This window comes from Neomonachus schauinslandi, chromosome 1 (assembly GCF_002201575.2).
Source record: "Neomonachus schauinslandi chromosome 1, ASM220157v2, whole genome shotgun sequence".
Lineage (NCBI taxonomy): Eukaryota > Metazoa > Chordata > Mammalia > Carnivora > Phocidae > Neomonachus > Neomonachus schauinslandi.
In genome coordinates this window covers 155,758,550-155,775,586 of record NC_058403.1, presented here as the reverse complement: position 1 = coordinate 155,775,586, position 17,037 = coordinate 155,758,550, and the positions used below count along the sequence as shown (strand labels likewise).

The window sequence follows — 17,037 nt, the reverse complement described above, 5'->3', positions numbered from 1 at the left end:
TCTCGGTGCCTGGGGGCTGTGGGTCCCCCTTCCCGCAGTGACCTCAGAGCTGAGATCTAAATAAGGCACTCCCACTGGGAGCACTGGGGGAAGTGGGACCCACAGAGAGGGCACAGCCAGTGTGGAGTGGAGCAGGTGAAGGTGAGGTCTGGGAGAGATGGGCAAGGCCCAGATGCATGGCTTCTGGGAGAAGAGGGGGTCACATTTCTCCTACCCTACCCTACTATACTTTCTTATTTCCCCTGTTCTTTCTTTTTATACCATTTCATCTGTGAATATCTCCGTTATCAACTATAATACCATCATCACACTTAAAAATATTAACTAATTCTTTATTATCATGTAATATTTAGTTGGTGATCACATTTCAGGGGAGAGTTTTAAGTGGGCAAGAACATGGCCTGATCTGCCTCTTACCACCAGTGAAGGCCTGTTCCTAGGTTCCAGGAAGGTTGGAGCCCCCTGATTCCTTAGGATCACAGTGGAGGGACAGAAAGACCATGTGTTCACCTATTTGGAGGTTAATCCTAATGGCTGGTACTGACCAACGTCTGTGTGTGCCAGCCCCTGTAGTAAGTGTTCAACTTGCGTTAGCTCATTGAACTCTTTCAGCAACCTGGGAACTAGGTACCACTGGCAGCAACCCCACCCAACAGACCAAGACACAGACACAAAGAGGTTGCCACCTGCCTGAGGCTGCCCATCTAAGTTGCAGAGCTTCCTGCTCAGAGGGTGGGTGAAAGGAGTGGTGGTGGGGCCTAGGGCAGTGTGGGCTCGTTGCCCTTCCCATTATCTGGCACTTTCATTCCTTCTCAGCACCTGATTTGGTGACTAGTGTATATTTTGAAACTCCCAGTTTTAAATCCTCAGATGAGTATTTATAATCAAAGAGCCAAATGTCCTCCTGGTAAAACTGCCCTGGGGCGCAGACTTGCCAAGGGCATCTACCTTGCCTTACTTTCCTGGAGCTCCATGAAGCTTCCTGGATTAGGGGGGAACTGAGGTCATTGGGGCCTGGAACAGGTGGGGAAACTGAGATTTGGGGAGTGCACAGCTGATGATGATCCTAGCTGGCCCTGAGAGGTCTCTGTCCCTGGCCAGGCTTGTTGGCTCGTTGACTGTTGGATAGTGCTGTGTGCCAGTTCCAGGAGTAGTCCTCGAGACAGAGCATAGGGGTGGGTGCAGAGTGGTGACAGGAAGCAGAGAATCTCTGGTTTCAGATATAGAATGTTCCCTTTTCCCGAACCTCACTGGTCACTGGGTGGGGACAAAGGTCCACAGAGGTGGCCCCATTACAGCCGTACACTGTTGACTTTCCTTGAACACCAGACCTCGCATGGCCTTCAGAGGACACAGATGTCCCCTCTCTTCTCTGTTGATATTCTCTGAGCCCCTCCTGGGCACCAGCTGCCACGCCAGAAGCTGGGAACACAGTGGAGACCCAGCAGCCTAGCCTGCCCTCATGGAATTCATGGTCTAGTGGGGAGACGGGAGTTAGCTGGGCCTTCCTGAGGTGGTGAGTGCTCCATGGGGTACAGGCCAAGGGCATCTTATCTCCCATCCCACTAGGTGGCTATGAAGTCAGAATGGGGTAGTGGTCGTGCAGGTGCTCTGGGACCTGGGTCCACTTTTGCACTCGTGAGTTATCACCGTGCAGCAGGGTCCTGTCCACACAGTGGTAAAGCCTCAGTAAAGTGTCTGGGTACAGTTGAGAGCATTTTGTTCTGTCTCTGCCTTTCCCATTTCACAGAGGAGGCAGGTGAGGCTGGAGGGGTCTGAGAATGGGAGGGTGGATGAGCTGCCCCGCTTCAGATGGGGAAACAGCCTGTGAGGACAGGCGCATATGCGGTCTCTAACCTATTTTTTTTTTTTTTGCCACAAATTAGACTTGCCTGATTAAACTATTGACTGCCAAGTTAAGGTTCAATATCCGATAAAATAATTTTTTAATATGAGCATGGCACATTTAATATTTGGGATATACTTATTTACAAGTTGCTTGTTTTTTAAACCTGAAAATCAAATTTAATTGGGTGGCCTATAGTTTTATTTGCTCAGTCTGGCAACCCTACCCAGGCTCCAACAACCACAGGGGTCAGAGGGCAAATGGCCATTCTCCTACCCCCTTCCAGTGACTCAACAAGAATGAAGCTGAGGTCAGGTGTCCTCAGCAATGCAGCCACTCCAGTTAGCTGGACGGGGTTCCCCAACCTTGGCCATTTCAGGATACAGAGAGCCTCCTTCCGTCCTTTCTTGCTCACATGCACCCACGCTCAATCATTCACAGGTACATGGGTGTTCTTTCCCAAATTGTTCTGGAAAACCTGTTTGAAACCAAAAGTACCCTGGATTGTGCAATGGGCTTGGAGAGTGCTCTTTTGCAAATAGGTGGTGCAATTTTGGAAAACACTCTTGCAGACAGAGTTCTCCCATGGGATGGGATGGAGACAGGATCCAGGCATTTGGCAGTGGGAGACTGTGGGTGGGCAGCGGGGTGGAGGCACAGGCCTACGAGGTGGCAGGTGAGCATGCCATCCTCCTGATCAGGCCTCCTTTGTTCCTCTCTGCAGCCGCCGACGGCACGGCCAGGCCAGCATGGTGGACCACTTGATGCCAGTAGACGAGACCTTCTCGTCGCTGAAATGCCCGATTGGCTATCTGGGCAGCAGGCTGGCCAGTGGGCAGGCATACCACAGGCTGCCCTCGCCCCTCTCAGAGGATGACAGCGACGCCTCCAGTCTCTGCTCCTGTGCCAGCCCAGACTCACAGGCCGTCTGCTCCTGCTACGGTGGTGGCCCGGGTGCTGAAGGCCAGGACAGCATCTTGGACTTCCTGCTGTCCCAGGCCACACTGGGCAGTGGTGGTGGCAGTGGCATCGGGGCCAGCAGTGGTCCCATGGCCTGGGGGGCCTGGCGGAGGGCACCGGCACCTGGGAAGGGAGAGCATTTCTGCTTCCCTGAATTTCCTGTGGGCGACCCCGATGATGTCCCAAGGCCCTTCCAGCCCACCCTGGAGGAGATTGAAGAGTTTCTAGAGGAGAACATGGAGCTGGGGGTCAAGGAAGCCCCAGAGAGCAACAGCAAGGACTCGGAGGCCTGCGGCCAGTTCTCAGCAGGGCCCCATAAGAGCCAACTCCATCCTGGGTCCGGTGGGAGAGAGCGCTGCACCCCCCCTCTGGGCAGTGCCAGTGTGGGTGGCAGCCAGAGCCCAGGTGGGGGGCCCGCATCTGATGGCCCCATCCCTGTGCTGCTGCAGATCCAGCCTGTGCAGGTGAAGCAGGAATCAGGCACGGAGCCTGCCTCCCCTGGGCAGGCCCCAGAAAGTGTCAAGGTGGCCCAGCTTCTGGTCAATATCCAGGGTCAGACCTTTGCACTTGTGCCCCAGGTGGTGCCCTCTTCCAATGTGAACCTGTCCTCCAAGTTCGTGCGTATCGCCCCTGTGCCCATCGCTGCCAAGCCCGTTGGGTCGGGACCCCTGGGGCCTGGCCCCACCGGCCTACTCGTGGGCCAGAAGTTCCCCAAGAATCCTGCAGCAGAACTCATCAAAATGCACAAATGTACTTTCCCCGGCTGCAGCAAGATGTACACCAAAAGCAGCCACCTCAAGGCCCACTTGCGCCGGCACACAGGCGAGAAGCCCTTTGCCTGCACCTGGCCGGGCTGCGGCTGGAGGTCAGTATGACAGGTGACGGGCCGGGTGCTGAGCATGACCGGCTCGTCTCTGTTCCCCTGGGTGTCAAGGCCTGGCTCACCATGAGATAAGGCTGATTAGGAAGGGGGAGTGGGGTCTGAGCTGGCATGGCTGCCCAGAGCTTTCCTTGTCCCTAGTGATCACTAAAGCCTGAAACCAACTGGTCTCCGGTTTCACAATGACCAGGTAAGGCTTGCTGCGGCTCATGCTGACGGTGAGGAGCTGGGCCATGGCAGAAGGGCTCTCTTCTTAGTAACAAGGGCGGCTATTTTAGAAAGGTGGAGTGAGGGCTGTGTATCAGAGGGGCTGTGGCCATGTGCACACGGCCCCCTCTGTGCCTCACAGCACCCCTAAGGGTGAGTACTACCCTGACTACCACCTTTCAGCTGCGGGAACAGGCTCAGACTGGCTAGGTAACTTGCCCAAGGCCACACCATGTTGTAAATGGGATTCGAGCCCAGAGGGTCCTGTGTCAGAGAAGTCACATTCTGGAAACGCCGCTGTTCCCGCCAGAGGGACCAGCTTCGCTTGTAGATGTTCACGGACTCGTGGACTGGGCCTGGTCCTTGCGCCCCTGGGGGTACTTGAAGGTGTATTTGGGGAACTTCAAAGGACAGCCAAGAGGGGAGGACCAGGCGGGGCGTGCTGAAGTAAAGGTGGAGGAGTCCTTCCAGACTCCACTCCATGGGGTTCAGCAGGGGAAACCAGCTCTCAAAGGACAGGGGTCTTGCTCAGGGCTATGCAGCCAGCGGGTGGCAGAGCTGGATGGGCCCCCAGGTGGGCTTGTGCACCTTTTCCTGAAATGCAGGCAGCCAGGAGCTCCCGTGCTCGGGGGTACCACGGCTGGGCTCTCCCCAGTCTTTAGGATGCCGACCCTGGAGGAACGTGGCCCCCCTGGGAGGGTGGCCTGCGCTCCCCACGTTCCCAGGCTGTGCTGTGCGGCCGCTGCCTTGTGAGTGTGAGAGCCACGTGGCACGCTCATTTGTGTGCGGACCTCACAGTGGGCGTGCAGCTGTGCGTGTGCACGTGGGTACATGTTTTGCTTTCTTAGTGTGCGTCTTGGCGGTTGGCATAACCCCACGTGTTTGGGTACCTCGTCCGCGTGTGTGCATCTGTGTGGGCGTGACCAATGGGGAGCAGTCGGCAGCTTCTGTTTTCTGGAGCAGACTCCTCTGAGAGCGCGCCGATATCCAGTGCGATGCTGCAGCCTCTTTCCATGGAGGGCTGGGCTGGCCAAGGAAGGCACTTTTCCCAAACAGCTCTGGGGTTATGGAGGCCCTTCCCGAGGAAGGGTCTCACCCAGCCGCTGCCCCCCAAAGGCACCTGTCAGACAGGCCCACGTGGCTTCTGCAAGAGTGGGCACAGTGTTAACGTCACATCCCTCTCTGGGCCTCCCGCCACAGTCTGCTGAGTGGGCCTTGGGGTGACAGGTGCACCTGTGGGACCACTTGTGAGGCCCAGCGCGGTGGTCGGTATGTAGTGTGGGTGGTCAGAGCTTGGGTGTGGGAAGAGAAGCCAAGATCCTGGGGCCATAGAGACAGGCGCTCAACTGTAGAAGGGAGGGGCATTGTGACACCCTGGGTAGGTGATAGCTGGCAACAATGGCGGGGAGCCTCAGCCTAGGTCAGCCTCCAACTTGCTGTGTGCCCTCGGGGAGGTCCCCCCTGGCCAAGCCTCAGTTTCCTCATCTGTGAAGTGGAGGGCCTGCTCCGTACCAGGTCAGGAGTGGAGGGGCACTCAGCACCACCCCCTTCTCATTGGTGGTACTGTTACTCATACAAGGGCAGAGTCTGAGAAGGGTGCCATTTTGGAGGTACCCCAGACTCACAGGGACTCTTCTTGGATGCATTTTCCTTTTGGTGGGGGACAGGGCTGTGGAGGGATTGAGCATCTGGCTGGACAGGGCACTGGCTCAACTCATGATGGGCTCACCTTCCTGGGCACTGTCCCCTGGCCACTGCTGACTCTTGGCGAGTGGCCCCTGCAGTCAGGATGAGTCTGGGTAGGGCCACGGGGTGGAAGGGTGTGGTCCTTGGTAAGGTTGCCCACTTGTCCCATTCCCCCCAGGAGGAGGGGACCTGCCTTCTGGGCTGTCCCAGAGAGCAGATGGAATGCTCAGCCCAGAATGCATCTTAGGGAGGCAGATCTCAGCCCCAACACAGTAGCCTCTGGAGGTGGTGAGTTCCCCATGGTAGGAGGCGTGCAAGCAAGTGGGGGTGGGATTTGTGGAGGGGATTCAGCTTTGCCACTGTGTGGGCCTTGGAACTGGTCTTCTTGCCCAGGACCCTCTTGCAGGGGAAGGCTGGTGTGTGCCTGGCATGGCGAGGTCCCTGTGGAGCTGACCATGGAGCCATCCCTGCCTCCAGCCACTCCTAGGCCTTCAAAGGGCCTCCCCAGCTTCTCCCAATGTTCCCCTGGAATAGGGTCTGGCCTTTGGGGGGTTACAGGTGATGGAGGCACAGGGAGCTGAAGGTGCCTCCCTTTTGGGAGAGCTATTTCTCTGAGAATGCAAGAGTCCTTGGTTGGCCTTCAGAAATCCTGAGCCCCTGGAATTGTGCACAGATGTGCATGTCCCTTGTATGTGGAGGGAGCCCTTGCAGTAGTTGGGCGGGAAGACAGATCAGCTTTGGGGCAGCTTGGTCTGGACAGGACAGCAGTAGTAGTGATGATGACAGGCGCCATATTTTCCAATCACTTACTCTGTGCTGGGCACTGCTCTAACCTTCCACAAATCCCTACCCTTGCTTGTGTACTTCCTGCCATGAGAAACTCATTACCTTATGAGGCTATTCTGGCCTTTTCATGTGCTTTGGCACACTTAGATTCCTATCCAAACTTCTCATTCTGGTACGATCTGCTTGCCAACCTCCCTTCCACAATGTAGGCTCCCACTCAGGCCCCCACCCTCTCTGTGCCCTCTCTGCACCCTCTGTCTTCACCACTTTCCTCCTGATGGCAATGGTAGTTGGTCTTGTGATGGCCCCTGCTTTGTTCTACATGTGTCACATAGATAAGCTCGTTGAGTCCTTACAACAACTCCATGACACGGAGGCACCAGTGTGCATTTCCCAGAGAGCCCACAGGGATGGAGCTAGTGGGCATGGCTCTGGGTGTGCCCTCGGGCAGGTGCCTCAGCGCCACACTGACCCACCAGCAGTCTGGTGGACATACCTTTCCCACCTGGAAACTTGACCCCTGTAGCTACTCGGCTGGCCTTTCCCTCATCCTCTCTCCCTGTGTGCCTGGTACTATAATGGCTGGGTGTCCTCTCTCCCCCATGAGGCCAGAAGCTCTTTCAGGTGTCATGCTTCTGGGCTAGGGGAAAAGAGCCAACCACAACAACGGCAATAACAGTAGGTCCTGATGCATGCTCTGAATGTTCCAAAGCAGCTCATTTAATGCCCCAAACAAGTCTACAAGGTAGGCATCAGTATGCTGTCCCCATTTACAGAGGAGGAATTTGAGGCACAGAACAGTTAAGTAAGTTCTCCTTGGTCACACAGCTAGTGAGTAGCAGGTCAGGAGTTCAGCCCAGGCTGTTTGCCCCCGCCCTGACCTCCTCCACCCAGACTCAGGACCTCTCTCTAGCGCCCAGGGCAAACCTCCCATGGGAGGTGGCCTGTGCAAGTGGTGGGAAATAGGATCTCCACCTGCAGCTGCTCTTCAGGCAGCACCCCTGCATACTTGCCTGCCTTTTCATATGGGGAGCTTCCCATGCCCAAGGCTGCCTCTCTTCCTGGTGGCCCCAGTGAACAGTTTGCTCTTTATCCTGCTGGGCTGGTTCCGGCCCTGGCACTGTGTCCTGTGCCCCTCTGTGAAATGAATGGTGTCCTCCCCTCCCCCCCCACCCAGGGCATCATTTGCCAGGTAACCAGCCCCCACTTCCTTTTGCTTTTGGTCCTGAACCCAATATTCCTTGTCCCCTCCTCTCTTGGGACGTGGTTCTGGCATCCTTGATGGGGCTCAAACCAGACTTTTCCTATCCTGATCTAACTGTCTGGGAAGTGGCTGTTTGCCTGCCTTCCTAGAAGTTTCCTTGCTACACTCTCAGACACAGGCCCCCTTTGTTCACGGCAGCAGAACGTCCTGTTCCGGAATGGCCAAGCTGTTCCATCCAGAAAGAATACCCTCCTTCCACAGCTAATAGGAATACTAGTAACTTTTAGCAGTCCTCTGTGGCAGGTACTGTGGTCATTCCCAGTGGACCTGGAGGCCCAGAGAAGGGTGGTTGCAGGCCTGAGGCCCCAGGGCCAGGATGGGGCAGGGACAGGATTCAGACCCAGTGGTCCGCTCCTGGCCTGCTCTCTTGGCCCCTGTGTCACTGCTGGTCCTGTTCAAGGAGGCATTCTCTTACTTCTTCCCTGCACTTGGCAGAGCCCCCAAGTGGTGTTGGGAGGGTTATGCACTGTACCACTATTCCAGGGAGCACCATTCCCATTGCGGTCCTTGAGACCTGACTATTTACAGTAATGGCTTTCTGGCTGATGGAAGGGACGCTTTGCACAAAGGTGCGGTGTGTGCCAGTTGTGGGGCTGTCGTGTTGGCTGCCTCCCTCTCCTGCACCTCAGCAGCAGGAGTCATGGTGCTGTCCCATGTGCCCCTGGACATTGCTGCACTGAGCTCCTTGCAGGTAATCAGAGCTCACAGTCATTGAATGACTGCCATGTGCTGAGCACTGTTATAAACACTCAGTGCCTTTTACAATCCTCACAGTCCTGTGAGGCAGAGCTGTCAGTTCCCTGTCTCCAGGTGGGGAAACTGAGCCTCAGAGAGCTTGGTGACTTGCCCAGGTCACCAAGTAGCAGAGCTCACTGCCTGCAAGGCCTGAATCTTAGCCACGTGGCCTCACTCCCACTGTGTGGCCTTCAGGCTCCTCCAGTGGCTGCTGTCTGGGAGAATGTGTGTGAGGGTGTGAGGTAGGGGTCTTCTGAGGGCTCAATTCCCAGGGATGGACCTCTCAGGTCACAGGATCCTGAGGCAGCAGGGAAGAGGCTTGCAGGTTGGGACAACTTGTTCTCAGGCCTGGCTCTCCCTCAGTGTCCCCATGCTGGAGGGCCACTGTGGTCTTTGTGTCAACTCCTTTGGCCTCTGAGACAAGTCCCAGAAGGTGGGCAAAATCCCAAGGTCTTCACTGCATGAGTAAGGATACAGGCCCGAGAGGGTTCCCAAGCTTGCTCAGGATCACGCAGGGCTCCTGGTGGGGTGGGGACCTGAAAGGATCCAACCATTCTGCTGGTTGTGTGACCCGGCAAGCCCCTTGTCCTTGTTGAGCCCTTGCTGTGGTATTGTCAGTTCTCTGGGACTGATCCTGGTGCCCAGAAAGGGCTCAGCAAAGGCTATTGCTGGTGGCGTTGTTTCTGTGGCTTCCTGCTTGCCCCTGCCCTGGGCAGGCCCACCTGTTCAGAAGGTGTATGTTCAACTCCTGCTGGGGGCAGGTGGCCCTGGCCTGGGAGCAGGGTTGGGGCTCTGACCTCCAGGGTGCATTGATGCCACTTCCTCACTGGCTCAGGGCTCCAGTGACACACACCACCTAACCTGGCAATGTGGAGGAGACCAGGCGCTCTGCAGTCACGGGGGGCGGGGACGCAGGGCATGGCAGGGCGCTGCGCCAGGACCTTTGCTCTGCCGTGCTGGGGATGCTGGATCAGGCCCTCATCACTCGGAGCCTCAATTTCCTCATCTGGAAAGTGGGCCAGTCCGGCTTCCATTATTTCAGACATATGCTGAGAGCGTTGCTCTGTGCCAGCCTCGATTGGAGCTCTGGGGGATGATGTGGGGTGCCAGCCTCCGAGCGCAGAAACCTGGCTGTGCTGTCAGGACAAGGCCCTGGGCCCTGGAGTAGCTGAGCCAGGCTGAGCTGCCTGTCCTCTGTGCTTCTGGGCAGGCTCCCTATCTGGTGCTCAGGCCTTTCTACTCCCCAGCTGCGCCTTCCCCAGGGCATGTTCCTTCTAGTCCTTGGCAGGCTGTGGGATTAAGGAAGGCCTCCACCCACAGGGTCAGGCAAGAGGTAGGCTACCCATTGGCTGGTTTGGGGACAGCTGTACCAGCTAACCTACCTCTTGCTGTGTGGCCACAGGTTCAGGGAGGGGCTGCTGGACCTGTGTGTGTGTGTGTGTGTGTGTGTGTGCACACATGTGTTCATGTATGTGCATGTGCACCCTCATGTGATGTGACTGTGTACGTGCGTGTGTGTGCACACATGTAGAGTGGACACGTGTGCGGTGCACCCATGTTTGTGACGTGCACATGTGTGGCATTTATATAGGGGTGTGTACGTGTGCATTGTGTGGTGTGCACACGTGTTTGTGTGTGCAGGTGATGAGACTTGAGAAGAATTCCCTGTGACAGCCCTACATCCTCCCGTGGGTGCTTGCTGTATCCATGCTTTCATGTAAATGCACTTATTGGGCACCTGCCATATGCCAGGCCCTGGGCTGCTTGTGGGATGGATCACAGGGAATGAGACACATGTCTTTCCTCATGGTGCTGATGGTCTAATGGCACAGACTGACATTCATCAGAAGTTGAAAACGAATTTAAAATTACAGCAGTGGTGGGGCCAAGAAAGTGAGATGCATTTTGTGTCGCAGGAGCCTAGAATGGGATGCAGTCCTGGAAGGCTTTCTTGAGGAAGTGACATTTGAGCTGAGCTCTAAGGGATGGGGGGAGGGAGCAAGAAGAGGGGAGGGAAGAGCATTTCAGATGGAGGGAACGGTATGTGCAAATGTCCTGTGGCAAGACGGACCAAGGATGGGTCAATGGACCAAGGTAGAGCACGGTGGAGAACAGTATGTATGTGTGGGGAGTGGGATCTCATTGTCAGGATGAGGGTCATGGGGTAGGGGGAGCTTCAAATCCCTGAAATCAGTGGCAGCAGTCTGAGCCCTGTGGCCCAGCTGGGACCCTTACCTCTCCCGTTAGCAGCTGCTCACTCTCAGTGGCCTCTGGGCTGTGGGAGCGCTTGCTTTCAGGCAGGCTGAGGCCAAAGGAGGGAGGTGGCAGGTGAACCATTTAAAGTTTCAGAAGTATCTTGCAGTGGTGTGGTTTTGTCTGGTGACAGCGTAGGGGACCCAGCCTTCAGGAAAGCAGTGACCAGGAGTGTGGGGGGGGGGCCTCAATTCTGAAGACCCTGCCTCAGCTGAAATGAAGACAAGGGAGAGGAGCCAGGGGCTCCCTGCAGTGCTGGGGAAGAGATAGCTCTCCCAGGCTTCGCTTTCCCCTCAGGAGGGGCTTCCTCCTTCAGACCTTCCTAGAACCCCAAGTGCTGCCTAGGGGGCAGCATGGGGTGCAGCTAGCGGCAGTCAGGGCCAGGGTGATCCTGCAGCTCACCACCGGAAGGGGAGAGGGAGGATGCTGTGGAGAGTAAATCCTGGGCTCTGGTGGGCTTGACAGCCTATCAGAATATTTACCACTGCTCACAGGCCCAGATGCCCAAGAACGGACCGCTGTGCCACCACTGAGGCTTTTACTGACAGTTCTTTCCACCCTGGGGGGCGGGGGGCGGGGGACAGTGACTTTTCACCAGTGGATTCAGAAGTAACTCAGGACCCAGAGAAGTGTTGGGGCCGCGCCTGCCGCGCCTGCTGCGCCTGCCGCGCCTGCCCGGCTGGGTAGAGCCCTGCACCTGCCGGCTGCCTTCTGGGTGGGCGCCTGGCGGGGCGGGCCTCGCTGACCGCGCGGCCCGTGCGTGTCCCGCAGGTTCTCCCGCTCGGACGAGCTGTCGCGGCACCGGCGCTCGCACTCGGGCGTGAAGCCCTACCAGTGTCCTGTGTGCGAGAAGAAGTTCGCGCGGAGCGACCACCTCTCCAAGCACATCAAGGTGCACCGCTTTCCCCGGAGCAGCCGCTCGGTGCGCGCAGTGAACTGAGCGCCCGCCAGCCCCCGCCCCCTCCCCCGCCCCGTTATTTTGTAGCAATAATTTATTTGCCTCTTCAGAGGGACGTGACAATGTTGCCAACCCACTTTCTGAGGCCTGGGAGGTGCAGGAAGACGGGGGCTTGCCTGGGAGGCGGGAACCCAGAGCCCCCAGCCCGCTGCCTTTCCTAGGAAGACCTAGAGCCACACCCGCGCCCCTGGGGGCTGGGCCCCTAGCACCCGGGCTGCAGGCTGCAGGCCGGCCTCCCCGCCTTCGTGCCATCGTGCCTTCCCGTGGGCCGGCCTGTGCTGCAGCGGCCTGGGAGCCTGGACCTTCTCCCACTGGGCTCCCTGCCTGGGCCAAGGCTGGCACTTTTTTGCTCAGAAGAAGTAATGTGCAGTTTTGAAATGTCAGTTCCCAGAGGGAGCCATGCTGGGAAGAAGGAAGTAGGCCAGAAGTCCAAGGCTGCACTGTGGTGTGAGGGTGGCTTTGTCCAAGATCTCCCGCTCAGCTTGACTACCAGAGGGTATGAGCAGGGCAGTCAGGGGTGCAGAACCTGGCCCCTGGGCAGATGTGGAATTAGGCTGAGAAGCCCCCTCTTTGGGGGCCTGGCAATGCATGTGCTTGAGTTAAAGTGCAGGGCAGACAGACAGATGCAGGCTAGCCCCAGAGCATTTGTACCCAACATGGCTCATCCCCTCATCCCGTTTCCAGACAAATCCAGACACCAGCCTCCAGGGTCACCTTGGGGAAGAGAGGGGAGTAGGCTGCATTGCGTGTAGGAGAACTAGATAGAGCCTCCAAATCCTGATTTAGAAATGCATTCCTTATTTTGTCTAGAAATTAATATCAAATGAACTAGCTTGTTTTGACAGGTTTATTTCACATCCTATGAATGTATGTAAATAAGCTGTACATAGGTACATCTAAATAAAATATCTTTTAATAACATATCAACATTTGTGTAAATTTGAAATTAAAAAATCTATAAAGCTGGTGTACATATGTTACAATTATGTATATTTTCTTTGGTCCTTCATAAAAATATATTTACTTTGCCAATAAAAAGAAAAAAGAACTCAATAACCTTATGGCATTCATGTTTTCCTCTGTTTGCCAGGAAATGGAGGTTATTCTGAGGTCTGAGGGCTGAGTCTCTGTGTCTGTGTTTGCAGCATTTGGGGGACCTTGATTTGTACCCAGAGGGACATGAAGACCCCTTTGGGATTCAGCCCCAGGCGCAGCAGTGCAGGCTTCTCAAAGCAACCCCACCTCCGTGCCGGCTGCTGGGTTTTTGCTCACAGCAGTTTCCTGGAGGGCTCCCTCCCCTCTCTCCACAAACCCAAATCCAGCCCCCATCCCGGCGTCACCTGTGGGAGGCTAGCACAGGCTAGGCCAGGCCCACAGTGATCAGTGCTACTCTGATGCATTGTTGGAGACCCTCACTCAGTGCTCCCTGTGCAGGCCTTCAAGCATCTACTGTGCACCTACTGTATGCATGGTGTGCCGAGGAGACTCCCTTTAGGAAATGGCATGTTATTCCCACCTACCCAGGACATTGTAAGTGGACTGAGTGCTGACTGGTAGAGAGGAGCCTTGGAGAGGCCAGTACGTGCAATGAGGCTGCCTCCTCCACCCATCCGAGCTACTCTGAGTTCTGCGGAGACAAGTCCTCCTGAACTCCCCCAGATTTTTGGGATCTCCACCATATGCTTGCACAGTGGAAGTCTGAATGCTTCCACCTGTCCTGGGTGGGTTGGAAGCTGGGGACAGTGGGAGCCAGAGAACAAGGAGAGGCCGTGAGCTAGCAAGGGAGCTCAACTGGGTGGCTGAAGTTGGGCAGGGCAGGCTGGGCCCGGTGGCTGGTGTGATGAGGCTGCCCCAAGTCTCCCGTCCACATGAGGTGAGAGGCAAGGACCTTCTAGAGGTGACCCTTTCCCCAGGAGACCAGTGCAAGCACGGCAAGTCTTTCTTAGTGACACCCTTGGAGATGGTGGCAGGTGGTGATGCACCCATGGATTTCCAGCAGAGAGATGTCTAATCAAGGGAGATGTGTGCGCGTGTGCATGCATGTGCACGAAGTCGTGTACTTCTGAAGGTGGAAGCCCTTGTTCCCGCTGATGGGAGCCACCTGCCACCGTCATCTTCCCTGTCTGGTGGGAGCTGGCAGACATGAAACTTTCATGTGCACCCAGCACTACAGCATGGGTGATTGGAGATTGGGTATTCCCTCCTGGCCAGCTCTGGTCCTGCGGAAAGGACTCGGCCTTGTGACCTCTGCCCTTTGCCCCTGACCAGACCTACCCTCTGTGGTCAAACACACTCTGGGGAAACGAGGCATTGATTTCCAGGCGCATTAACATCGCCTTTCTTTATCCATAAACAAGCAGTGCAGCCCAGATAAGAGGAACAGTGGAGGTCGGGACAGTCTTACTGGAGGAGGAATAAGTCAGTGAACACATGCCCCTGTGATGCCAGGCACTGACCTAGGACGCTGCTCACCTCATCGCAGTGTGTGTCCCCCGAAGCCCACTGCACCTAGCTAACCTGTCCTGGCCATGGTGAGGCTGGCCACATGTGCAGGGGGGTCTAAGCCATCGCCCTCAATCCGGGCTCTGGACTCCCCACCCGATGTGTGTGTTGGCACCTGCCCTGAGTGGGCAGCACAGCCCAGGTCTCTGCTTTCCAGAAGGGTCAGCTGAGAGGGCTGGCAGGGATAGCAAAGCAGAGGGAGTGTGGCATGAAGACCATTGTCTTTGGAGCCTCACTTCACTTTGGGCAAGTTTGTTAAACCTTTCTGAGTTCAGCTTCTTCACCCTGTAGGATCGACATGACTGTCCCCAGGTCACAGCATGATTGGTGAACAGTAGGTAGGAGAGTGTGACTTTGAATAACAGCAAAGACCCTTTCTAGGGTGTGGGCCTCCTCTCAGCCAGATGGAAAAGCTGGGGGATGCAGGGCCTCTGTTCTGTGCTGTGGCCTGTGCCTGCGCATGCGCCACCATGATGGGGTCCATGGGAACGCTGAGAGCTCTGTGGAGGCACCTGGCTTGTCTCTTGCCTCTGAGAGACCCCCATGCCGCCACCTTGGTCACCCTTTGTGACTTCTGTGACTGGAAGAGTAGTGTTTGTCTTGGCCCATGAGCCAAGAAAGCAGATGGAGCCAGCCAGTGTGCCCCCAGTTGTTTGCAATAGAGAGGAATCTGGATGGTTGCAGAGCAGAAATCTAGCCTGGCACCCTGCCCTGCACAATACCCCTTCCCCAAGGCACACAGGGGGGAAGAAAGTACCAGTTATTGAGCACTGTACCAGGCAGAGTATGGGTTAGGTTGCTATAACAAAGAGACCCCCAAACACCATGTCTTACACAGGTAGAAATTTATTTTTCTCTGTTGGAACAATCTGGAAGTAAGCAGCCTCAGCTGATAGGTGGCTCTGGCATGGGACAGCCAGGCTCCTTTTCTCCTGTTGCTCTCCACACCCTAGAGTCTGGTCCAAGATGGCTTGCAGGGTATCAGATGAGCCCACAGAAAGCAGGCAAGGGGCTGCACGTTCCCTCTCCCTGTGAAGGCACGGGCTGGGATTTGCACAGTTCAGTCCCCTAGTGTCTCCTTGGCCAGAACCTAGTCACATGGCCTCATCCAGCAGAAGAAAAGCTGGAAAATGTGGTCTTGATCTGAGAGGTTGTGCGCACAGCTAAAACACGGGGGTTCCACTACGGGAGAATACAGGGGAACATGGGATCTGCCTTTCCAGGGAGCACATCCAGCACACCTGGCACCGTGCGTACAGCGGGCCCTGCTGCTCTCCTGGCAGAGCAGCCCCTGGGCAGCATGGCGAAGGCGTGGGGGGCCTGGTGGGTCTGCTCACCCATGGCCTCATCCACGTTCTCAGAGGGAGTCTCACTGATGGGTGTGGGACCAACAGTCAGGCTTCCAGGGACAGCAGGGAGTCACGAAGGGGAACCATGGGAAAGAGGAGCTAAGATGCTTTGGTTGACAAGCCATGGCAGCAAATGGCAGAATCCTGACTCATATGGACAAAAGTAAACAAAACAAAACCTCATAATGTCATCATTGTCTACTCCTGGATAGAGCCCTGAATCTATACAAGTGCTATGGGGGTTGGGGAACAGAAGCAGAAAGACCCCCGGTCCAGGCTTCTAGGTAATCGTAGTTTTTCTTGTGCTCTGCGTGTTCAGAGTACCCAAGGCCCCAGGCAGTGGGTTGAGGGGAGACGCTGCTGGGAACGGGTCTGTTAGCCCGTTGGGGTTGGGACAGCAGTTGATGTGACTTGGGGCTTTGAATGTCACATAAGGGGACCAAGAGTGAGGGCAGAGTCTGTCCTTTGTGTGACCAACACCAAGTCTAAATGGAAAAAGACCTCAGATGGAAGGGAGCAGCATTCAGAAGACTCAAAGAAAGGGCACACCTCAGCCATCTGCTGCAGGACCCAGAAAGGCATCTCTGGAAGTTTCCTGTTACCATCCATCTCCGGCAAAGGCACAGAGAGAGCTCAGGGTGGAACAGAAAAGCAACAGGACAGGGTGCAGAGAGGGATGGAAAGCATGAGGGAAAATCACAAGGAAACAAAGATGGTACTGTCAGAGTTAAAGCCTGCCTCGTACAGCAAGTGGGGCAGGCAAACTCCATAGATTTTTCAGAACTAGTGGGGAAGGAAGGATGGAAATGAGATATGCAGGTATGGAGGGCAGGAAACACCACCAAGAGCTGGATGCAGGGGAGTCTGGATGAGACTCCAGAAAAATAACCTATATACTAATACATAGCACATAAAATATACCACATATATAATATACTATTAAAGAATGTAATACACTAATATGTAACATATATAACAAACTAACACATAATACACTGATACATGTGTATATAATACACCAATAACCTATAACAGAAATATATATGCATATATAATATATAATATACTAATATATGACATATATACTAATATAATATAGTATGTAATTCTGACCATATACACATATTAGTGGGGGACCGGGAAAATGTCTCACCCTTGGAGGACAGGAGAGCATAGTGGGTGGGTCGTAGAGGCATTTAGTTGGAATGAGGCCATGTAAGCTTGGTTGGCCTCTCTGAACTTCAGAGTCCTTATCTGTGAAATGAGTGTGATAATGCTGACCTCCAGGCTGTGTGAAGATGGAGTAAGTTACGTTTAAAACAACAGACCCATTGCACAGTGGACAAGAGGCAACAACCACTGATAAGGTGGAAAGGAGAAAAATGCACCAACCAAAGAAGGGCCTCCCACTGGAGGAGAGCACCTGAGATATGGACGCAGAAGCTCAGAGCAGCCCCATCTCATAAGGTCCTGCTGCATGCCGTAGCCCTGTCAGTCCTAGGTGGGAAGGGACACCTGGTCTTGAAGAATGAGCCTGTAGTGGAAGGAGGTCTGGACCCTGAGACCAAGAAATTTTCCAACCACCATCAGGTCTTCCCCGTCTCAGCTCAT

General features: G+C 55.3%; 1 protein-coding gene across 1 annotated transcript; it reads left to right on the top strand.

Annotated features, from left to right (window-relative positions):
- Window positions 1-1,448: 1,448 nt before the first annotated feature.
- KLF15 (Kruppel like factor 15) lies at window positions 1,449-12,497 on the top strand. The gene is made up of 3 exons (XM_021695087.2): window positions 1,449-1,516; window positions 2,571-3,671; window positions 11,389-12,497. Exons 2-3 carry the CDS (start codon window positions 2,596-2,598, stop codon window positions 11,555-11,557), a joined length of 1,245 nt encoding a protein of 414 aa, XP_021550762.1. The 5' UTR covers window positions 1,449-1,516; window positions 2,571-2,595; the 3' UTR covers window positions 11,558-12,497.
- The last annotated feature ends 4,540 nt before the right edge of the window (window positions 12,498-17,037 follow it).

Excerpts from the sequence above, each read along its gene's own strand:
- KLF15 (XM_021695087.2), top strand. The coding sequence starts at position 2,596 with ATGGTGGACCACTTGATGCCAGTAGACGAGACCTTCTCGTCGCTGAAA. Across the intron at positions 3,672-11,388 it reads TGGCCGGGCTGCGGCTGGAG|GTTCTCCCGCTCGGACGAGC; the intron begins GTCAGTATGACA and ends CGTGTCCCGCAG.